Raw genomic sequence first — 9,646 nt, 5'->3', positions numbered from 1 at the left:
ACTTAGGAAAGAGTGCTGGACTAGCCCTCAAAGGCCTGTGTTTGGGGGTCTAAAGTATGAGCTCTGACATGGGGCCAGCCCCCACTCCTTAGTCAGGCAGAGAAAAGGGGCTTCAGGTCTCCCTCTTGTATTCACATCCTCCTTACAGATTTTAGAGAAGCCCACTGTCTTTCCTGCTCATGAGGGTGGAGTCAAAGTGCTGCAGGAGTGGTTGGTGTCAGGCAGAGAAGTTGCCAGAGGGGTGCTGATGGGCTGGCCTGGCAGCAGGCTTGGGTAGGCTTGCGGTTTTGCACCCCTTCCTTCTCTTACCCTTCCTGTGCAGCAAATCCTCAAATCCCTGCTTAAGTCCTCTAAGTGCTTAGGCACCTTTCTCCTTTCTGCCTGGGCCGCCATGGACACTGCCTTGCTGCTGGGCGTGGAAGGGATCAAGAAAACCATTCTGCACGGGGGCACAGGAACACTTCCAGACTTCATCACCGGGTCCCGAGTAAGTGGGGCCTGGCGCCTCCCACCACTTCATCATCTCATTTCCCAAACCCAGGCAGACTTCTGCATATTTTGCTGTTCCTAGTGGCACTCAGACAGCTGTGGGCTTTGCCAATAGAAACATGCAGGGCTTACCACCTGGTAGGGTGCTGAAGAAGTTCACAGTGGAGACTCATTGGCATGTTTGCTACTTTACAAATTAATTTTCAGCAAGGAGTTGGGGTGGGCCTATGGAGATTTTTCTACAGCTCTAAATGTTGAATGATGAGGATGGGGGCACAGCATCTGCCTATAGTCTGGTGGTAGGTTCCTCTGGCCCATTGGAGAATCTGGGTCTGACCTGCAGATTCAGGGTTTATTTGTTTGTTTTGTTTTTTGAGCCACACCTGGAAAGCTCAGGTGCTACTTCCAACTGTGCTTGGAAAACTTTGGGAGCTAATGTGGAGCTGCCACAGGCAAAGCCTCGCTGGCCCCTCTCTGCCTGTTAGTCAAGGAAGATTCTCTTGCTCTCGGAGCTGCTGAGCATGATGGCTCTTCGGGAAGTGTGGAACTGCAGGCAGGGTCAGAACATCTACTTGGGATTGGGTGAACTGGCCCTCACAGTAGCCCTGGAAATTTGTGTGTGTGTGTGTGTGTGTGTGTGTGTGTGTGCATGTGTGTTGACTTCTGCTACACCTTGAGGCATGTCTAGATTGGTTCTTCACTCTTGCCAACCAGGTGACCTTTCATTTTCGCACCATGAAATGTGACGAGGAGCGGACTGTGATTGATGACAGCAGGCAGGTGGGCCAACCCATGCACATCATCATTGGGAACATGTTCAAGTTGGAGGCTTGGGAAATCCTGCTGACATCCATGCGCCTGAATGAGGTGGCTGAGTTTTGGTGTGACACCATTGTAAGTCATCCCTAGTCCCAAGTGTATGGATTGCACTTTTTGTCTTTCCCTTCTCCCCCAACACACACACACACACACACACACACACACACACACACACACACACACACACACACACACACACACCGTAGGTCTACTGCATATCAAAAGGTGGGGTTGAAACAAAGCCCTGCCAGGCAAACCCTTGTTCTCTAAGAATACACAATAAACATCAGCAATGAAGAGGAATCCAGGGTAGATACGCCCCTCTTTGACTGTGTGTCATGCCATGCATGACACATAGGAGCAGGGTTCTATCTGCTCCCTAAATTGTTCCTGTGGTTGGCTCAGCGTATTAGATCTGGGAAACTTTTAACCTCTGGTCCATTTTCTGCCCACTCTTTCCCACTCTTAGAACACTGCAGAATTATTGTCTCTTTTGTGGAATTCTTTTAGTGAGGGCCTTCCAAGAAGTGGTCAGGAGGCCTGGGGCCCCACCATTGTTCAGTTGGGGTGGTGGTTCAATGGTTCAATGGTTCAATGCCAGGGACTGAGGGGGGGGGCGATGCTGTTGGGGCTCTGTAGTGCCAGAAATATCTGAGCCACATCTGCTGCAGCTTGGGGGAGGGGTGGGTATCTTTGGGCAAGCCTCAGCTAGGGGAACCCAGCAATGCTCGAGTTAGAACGCAGGGATAGAACCTGGGTCTAGTGCATGTCAGGTCTGCACTAATTGTGTCAATCTTAAAACCACCTGTAGAAGCTAACAATCCTTCTACTATCTAAACCAGACAGAAATGGAAAAACTCACAGATCTTTTTGGTTTTGTTTCTTTGATAGTAGTGGGGATAGGCATCTAGAGGTGTTCAGGGCTTATTTTTGACTATGAATGGCCTTGGGGGACCATCTGTGGTGCCAGAAATCAAACCCAGGTTGGATGATTTCAAGGGAAACACTCTACCTGTTATACTATCTCTGCAGTCTAAATATTTGTTTATTTTTATTTTGGCTTTTGGGCCACACCCAGAAGTGCTCAGGGCTTAATTCTGGCTGGAATTCAGAGCTTACCCCAGGTGGGATTGGGTGAATCACATAGGGTGCTGGAGTTAAGCAGTAGTTATGGGGATTACACTGTATGAGATAGAGTAGGGGCTATTGTTGCAGGGGACAGAGGAGAATGGCAGTTTCTATCTATCATCTATCTATCTATCTATCTATCTATCTATCTATCTATCTATCTATCTATCTATCTATCTATCATCTACCTACCTATTTTTTTGTTTTGTTTTTTGGGTCACACCCGGCAGTGTTCAGGGGTTACTCCTGGCTCTATGTTCAGAAATCGTTCCTAGCAGGCTCGGGGGACCATATGGGATGCCAGGATTCGAACCATTCAAACCACTGTCCTTCTGCATGCAAGGCAAATGCCTTACCTTCATGCTATCTCTCCAGCCCCAATATATTTTAAACATTTTTATCCCATGACTTCCTAAAATTTAAACCATACATAGAGCAAGACTTGGCCACAGCAAGGCCTTACTCAGGATGCATGCTCACTAAAGCAGGAGCGCTGAGAGCACAGAGGCTGTCAATACAGTCTTGATTGGTTGATTGATTTGCTATTTTTCAAAACCACAAACTATTGTTTTTCCAGGAATGGGGGAGTGAGGCTGTCTCCTGTGGTGTCTGTGTTCTTTTGACAATATCAATAGTGACACAAATATGTTGTCCCTCTCAGAGGCTAGTAGCTTTAATGACTCTTAGTTTTCCCAATAGTCACTCACACATCTTTCTCCCAGCCATGCTTGTTACAAGATTTTGAGTCTCTCTCTCTGTCTCTCTGTTATTTCCTTTCTCTCTTATGTCTTCTGGAGTTATTTATTATTCATATATCCATCTTTCTTTTTTACTTATTTCAGGTTTTGGCTAACCTGTTCTCTCCAATTTATATTCTAATCTTTTATCACTAATCATTCACTCATTCTCTATCTGTCCTTCATCCATCAACCCACCTATTCATCTTTCATCTACCAACCATTCATCATCTATTCATCTACCCACCATTTACCCATCTATCCACCATCCACCCACCCATCCATATATCCATCGATCCATTTATCCATCCACTCATCCATCTATCTATCTATACATCTGCCACATTAGATCAAACATGTAGCTTATTCCAGGCATTAAGAAAGAAACAAATGGCTAGAGAGAGTACAGGTTTTAAGGCATTTGCCTTGTATGTACTTAACTCAGGTTTAATTTCCAGTACCACCTGTAGTATCCTGAGAACCAGTAGGACTACTCCTGGAGTATAAAAATGTGTATCCCAGAAAACCAAAAAAAAAAAAAAAAAAAAAAAAGACTGAAACAAAGTCCAGATCCTTCAAGGAAATAAAATATTTTTGAGGGGTGGGAGGAGATGGGAAGAAATATTTTATTCCCACAAAGAAGTGTGAGGAGGGCTTAATTATTTTTTTGGTTACCATTACCTTTCTCGTGATGACCAAGTCATTCTTCATGCGTCTTTTTTTATTTTTTTACATGAACTTTGCTCTGGCTCGGCCTTGGGGACCCTGAGTGCTCCCTGGTGCTGTCCATACAGAGTAAAGTCCCATGGCTTGTATCACATGTGCTTGTGAGGCCCCCAGAGTAGAGACATGTTTGGACTTTTATCCACACTTGGTCACTTCGTGGCTCTTGCTCTCTCCCATACCATGGTCAGAGAAGAATCATGTGGGCCCAGAAAGTGAATGACAGCAGATCCTGCCCTTGGAGGGTCTTATTTGAGGACTTAAGGCTCTGGAGGAGGAGACACCTAAGCAGCAACAAAATAGGGCACTTTAGGGTCACAGAGGCACGCCGGCCACCTGCCTTAATGTCCTGGGAGTGTTTTCTTGAAAAAAAAAAAAAATGACATTGTCTGGGTCTTGCAGGATGAAGAGGGGTTACTAGCCCAGAGTGAAAATTCCTGTCTTGTTTCATTGTAAGTGTCCCTTCTCCTCTGAGGGTCACTTCTCCACTTAAGAAAGTGAGTCTGGAAAGCAATCAGTGGGCCAGTGGGCCATTTAACAAGGATTATGGGAGGGCTTTCTTCCAACAGAACTTCTGTGGGATGGTCTTTCCTGCATGCATTGAAGTTTAGGTCTCCCTCCCTTTCTTCTCTCCCTTCCTTTTTGCTAAATCTGAGAGGTAGTTTGAATCAGAGTTCTGGGATCTCTACCCTCTCTCTGCCACTTACCTGAGGGTGAACACTGGTCTCTATGGGTTTTTGTTTCTTGCTGGTATGCAGTCTTATGAATTTGCAACTCCTAACACAGAACTAATCTTTATCCTATAAGCCCCAGAGAGAAGCATGGTATGGAATACCCACCCTGACTTCAGCCCTGGGGACTGAGTGGGCCACAGTCAGACTCTAGCTCTGCAGAGGTCTCTAGAGAGGCTGGTTGGCCAGCTGCAGGACAGCAGAGTACAAGCATGGGTGTTGAATGGAGTCCACTTCCTTCTTCAGATGTTCTGCCTACATGGACATGGACTCTGTAGACTTATTCCTGTATTCAGCCTTAATCTTCCTCCTGAACCTTCTCTTCATTCCTGACACAGGACTCCAAGACTACCAAGGTGGCCAGTATCTAGTGGGATAAGTCTTTCGGCTGCCCAACTCACCTGGCCTGGGGTTCTCAGCAACTGGGGACTTGCTGGGAGTCAGGGCTTGGAGGTAGGGATTGCTCTTTATGCCTTCCCACCCCAGAGGCTGATTGGCCTCTCTGCGCTTTGTTCAGACTTAATCCTAGCAGGCTTACTTGCCATCTGGCTACTTGTTCACAACACAGCGAGAACATTTGGGCTAATACTGGCTGATTAATATCAGGGTGACCTTTAAGCCCATATAGGGACTTGAGCAACTGGAGCACCTCTTGATTTTTCTAACAGGTATCTTCACTAGAGCTGCCCAGGGGATAGATGCCAACAGATTCAGGGTCTCCCAGATCACAATCTTTGCCTGAGCCCATTACAGGTTTCCCAGCACTCTCAGTGTTCACTTGTATGGGACAGCTGTGGCCCAAGTCAGCACATTCTTTTTTTTTTTTGGGTTTTTGGGCCACATCCTGTGATGCTCAGGGGTTACTCCTGGCTATGCACTCAGAAGTTGCTCCTGGCTTCTTGGGGGACCATATGGGACGCCGGGGGATCGAACCGCGGTCCGTCCTAGGCTAGCGCAGGCAAGGCAGGCACCTTACCTCCAGCGCCACCGCCCGGCCCCAAGTCAGCACATTCTTATTGAGTCCCCACACAGCCCTGCTGTGGACAAGATGTCACCAAGGGGACGGTCTTAGAGGGGAGGTGGCCTGGGCTCACTGTCAGGATGCCACCATCATGGTCCTCTTAGGCTGATGCCTTCCCCTATTCTGCACACTGCCCTCCCTGGAAGTCCCTGGTCCCCTAGATGCAGGAAGAAAAGGGACTGAAATTAACCTCAAGAGCCAAGAGGGGGCAGTAAGGCTTCATAGTCAGAGTGTGGCCCTCTGGCAGCAGCTCTGTCATTTCTTAGTAATGTGACCTTAAACAAGCTTCTTAATCTCTCTGGGCTCCAACTTCCTAATATGGAAGATAGGAATAGAGTAACGCCTCTCTCTCTACTGGGTCACCATAGAATTGAAGGAGTTAATACACAAGAAGCCCCTTGTAAGGGACTGGAGAGATAGCACAGCCTTGCATGCTGCCAACCCAGGACAGACAGTGGTGGTTCGAATTCTGGCATCCCATATAGTCCCCAGTACTTGCCAGGAGCGATTTTTGAGAGCAGAGCCAGGAGTAATCCCTGAGCATTACTGGGTGTGACCCAAAACAAACAAACAAACAAACAAATAAAGAAGCCCCTTGTAATCTCATTCAACACAGCTAAGAGTGGGCCCTGGGGGAAGGGGACATGGGGTGGCAGGGTTCCTATCATATGGTCCAGGTGGGGACTTTGGGCCTCAGCTACCTCTGTTCAGACCATACTAATGCTACTCACATGCCTGTCCTCAAAGCACACAGGGGTCTACCCCATCTTGTCGAGGAGCCTGCGGCAGATGGCGGAGGGAAAGGACCCCTCAGAGTGGCATGTGCACACATGTGGACTGGCTAACATGTTTGCCTACCACACACTGGGCTATGAAGACCTGGACGAGCTGCAGAAGGAGCCCCAGCCCCTGATCTTCGTGATTGAGCTCTTGCAGGTGTGACTCTGGGGCCCCTTGGGTGGGGGAGGCAGAGGGCTGTCCCAGATCAGAGAGTAGCAGGGGCAGGGGCATGACCAGGAGCTCACGCCCTCTGGTCGCTGGATGTCCCCCACTCTAGAAAAGATGAAGATTTCATAAACCATAGGACACCTGGAATTTAACTGTTTCTCCAAAGTCCTCTGTCTTTTCCAAGGAGTAATTTATTTGAAGCTGTTTGAAAATGTTTTTCATGTTCATTTTAAAGGCGTTTTGTCTGATTCCAGTGTCTGTCTTCAAAAATTTAGGTTACACTCTCATCTTCAGTCCCTGGGATTTGTGGGTTCAAACCTGCTTCTTCAGTAGTGGGAGAGAACTACCTACACCCTCTCGCAATTTGGGGTGTGAGGGTGGGTTAGGATTTGGGCTGTGGATTGGAGCATATATCATAGTTCAGGGCTTACCCTTTTGTTTTGTAAGGTGGAGTTTCCTCACACTTGCTCAGCAGATGGCAGATAGTCTTGGTTTTTTTTTTTTTTTTTTTGGTCACACTGTTAATACTTAGGGGTTACTCCTGGCTATGCACTCAGAATCGCTCCTGGCTTGGGGGACCATATGGGACAACGGGGGATCAAACTGCAGTCCATCCTAGGTTAGCACGTTCAAGGCAGACACCTTACCACTTGCGCCATTGCTCCAGCCCAAATAGTCTTGTTTTAATGGAACTAGTGTCACGACAACTCACAATTCTTAGAAACAGGGTATTTATTGACAAGAGGCATCTTTTTCTACTTTGCCCAAAGATGCTACTTCATGGGCAGGGCATGGGCCATTGTTGCTTCCTTCTGCATTTCACCAGGAAGCAATACTCAGCCTGTTAACTCTAGCATGGAATAAAAGGCAGAGTCCACTACAGTGAGTGGTGCGGGGTCCATTTTCTCCCATTTGACCTTCTGGGCTAAAGCCATTTGGGGTCTCCACCTCACTGACATGCAGCTCTTGGGCCAGGTTGAGGCCCCTAGCCAGTACCAGAGAGAGACCTGGAACCTGAGCAACCGGGAGAAGATGCAGGCGGCACCTGTCCTCCACGGAGAAGGAAACCGGCTCTTCAAACTGGGCCGCTATGAGGAGGCATCCACCAAATACCAGGAGGCCATCATCTGCCTGAGGAACCTGCAGACCAAGGTGAGTGTGTGTGTGTGTGTGTGTGTGTGTGTTTGTGTGTGTGTGTGTGTGTGTGTGTGTGTGTGTGTGTGTGTGTTTAGTCCCATGGGTGGTGTTAGTCAGAATCTCAGCACCAAACTCCTTTCCCCACCCAACAGGAGAAGCCTTGGGAAGTGCAGTGGTTGAAGCTGGAAAAGATGATCAGTACCCTGATCCTCAACTACTGTCAGTGCCTGCTGAAGAAGGGGGAGTACTATGAGGTGCTGGAGCACACCAGCGACGTCCTCCGCCACCACCCAGGTGGGCGAGGGTTGTCCAGGTTGATCAGGGTAGTCACTGGCCAAGCCCTCTGGAGGGGCTCTGTTAGGGTTCTCACCTTCAGAGCTGGGGCTCAGGGTCCTGGCCAAGGTCAAGGTGCTTGGGAAGGGGATTGCTTGGGGCCTGGGCAGTGAGCCTGCTTCCATCTGGTGGCAGGCATCGTGAAGGCCTACTATGTTCGAGCCCGGGCTCATGCGGAGGTGTGGAACGAGGCGGAGGCCAAGGCAGACTTGGAGAAAGTGCTGGAGCTGGAGCCATCCATGCAGAAGGCTGTGCGCAGAGAGCTGGCGCTGCTGGAGCTGCGCATGCAGGAGAAGCAGGAGGAGGAACGGCAGCGCTGTAGGAACATGCTAGGCTAGGACCCGTCTGGCCCAGTGGCCTGAACCCTTTCTTCAGTGCTCCTGGTCTTCACTGCCCTTTAACTCCCCTTCCTGGTTTGCACCTGTCTTTCAGCACTAGGGTTCACCTTCCTTTCCAGAAGGATGCCTCCTCTTCTTTGTTGCCCACTGGGCACCCGCCCTGCATTGACCCCAGTGCTCCTAGGTTTTCCATTCTTTTTGGCCCTTCCTGTTCTCTACATCTGTGTCCCCATGACAAGTCCACCTTGAACCAATTGCTCTGTGCCCCTCTGAGTTTCTGCCCTCCCGATTCTCTACTGCCACCTTCTCATGCTTGGACCCTGCCCTGGTCTGCCTAATGAGCCCATTAGGCTTCCAGGGCCAGGAAACTAGCAGGCAGCAGTCTGGGTGTGTGTGGCTCAGTAGACCAGAATTTTAGTGTTCTTTTAAAAAAATGCAGATTTTATTTAAAAAATTAAGGCCTATGGTTAAAAAAAATATACCAGGCAGAGCTGAGCTGAGAAATTAAATGAGGGTTGACTTATTTTTTGTCTTCTGTATTTTCTTAAATTCAATGTGTTTATTTATTATTGATATTATTTTAGGTGTGTGTGGTTTTTTTTTGGGGGGGGGCATACGGTGATGCACAGGGGTTACTCCTGGCTTTACACTCAGGAATTACTCTTGGTGGTACTCAGGAATGAGATGCTAAAGGTTAAACCCAGGTCAGCCAAGTGCAAGGCAAATGGCCTCACCTGCTATACTATCTCTCTGGTCTGGAGGCTACATTTTAAATATAGATAGAATACAAATTCTAGCAGCCAGATGTCTGGAAGGTGAGAGAGCAGACCTTCAGGAAGGCTACATCAGAGAAGAGGAAACAATCCTAGGCCCACCCTCTCGTCTCACTGGAAGTTTCACCCAACAATCAAAGTCAATGGGACCCATAGTTACCAAAATAACCAAGTGAAAGAGCAAAACTACAACTATTTGAAGCTAGGAGAAGGAAAATAAAGGATGAAGGATGTGTTGAAGTATTACATAAATTCTCCTTACTTTTCTTGAAATGGGGTAAAACTGGTAGTGGGGAAATAGTGATTTAAACATATTAAAATTGCCCCGATGTGATTTGCTGGTGCCCCAACAGGACTGATGATTCCTGAGTACAGAGCCTGGAGTAAACCCTAAGCACTATCGAGTGTGACCCCCAAACCAAAAAGTAAAATCAAACGAAGTATAGTCTTTGTACTCTACTCAAAGGCT

At 48.1% G+C, this 9,646-nt stretch overlaps 1 protein-coding gene across 1 annotated transcript; it reads left to right on the top strand.

Annotated features, from left to right (window-relative positions):
- The first annotated feature begins 391 nt into the window (after window positions 1-391).
- On the top strand, window positions 392-8,520 carry AIPL1 (aryl hydrocarbon receptor interacting protein like 1). The gene is made up of 6 exons (XM_049782626.1): window positions 392-487; window positions 1,204-1,383; window positions 6,396-6,584; window positions 7,572-7,748; window positions 7,886-8,027; window positions 8,202-8,520. Exons 1-6 carry the CDS (start codon window positions 392-394, stop codon window positions 8,402-8,404), a joined length of 987 nt encoding a protein of 328 aa, XP_049638583.1. The 3' UTR covers window positions 8,405-8,520.
- The last annotated feature ends 1,126 nt before the right edge of the window (window positions 8,521-9,646 follow it).

The sequence above is a fragment of the Suncus etruscus genome, chromosome 1 (assembly GCF_024139225.1).
Source record: "Suncus etruscus isolate mSunEtr1 chromosome 1, mSunEtr1.pri.cur, whole genome shotgun sequence".
Lineage (NCBI taxonomy): Eukaryota > Metazoa > Chordata > Mammalia > Eulipotyphla > Soricidae > Suncus > Suncus etruscus.
This window is presented reverse-complemented; position numbering and strand designations above follow the sequence as displayed.

Bases quoted from the DNA above. Each gene is read 5' to 3' on its own strand.
- AIPL1 (XM_049782626.1), top strand. From the start codon at position 392: ATGGACACTGCCTTGCTGCTGGGCGTGGAAGGGATCAAGAAAACCATT. The intron at 488-1,203 runs GTAAGTGGGGCC...CTTGCCAACCAG, and splicing joins ACTTCATCACCGGGTCCCGA to GTGACCTTTCATTTTCGCAC. The intron at 6,585-7,571 runs GTGTGACTCTGG...CTCTTGGGCCAG, and splicing joins TCGTGATTGAGCTCTTGCAG to GTTGAGGCCCCTAGCCAGTA.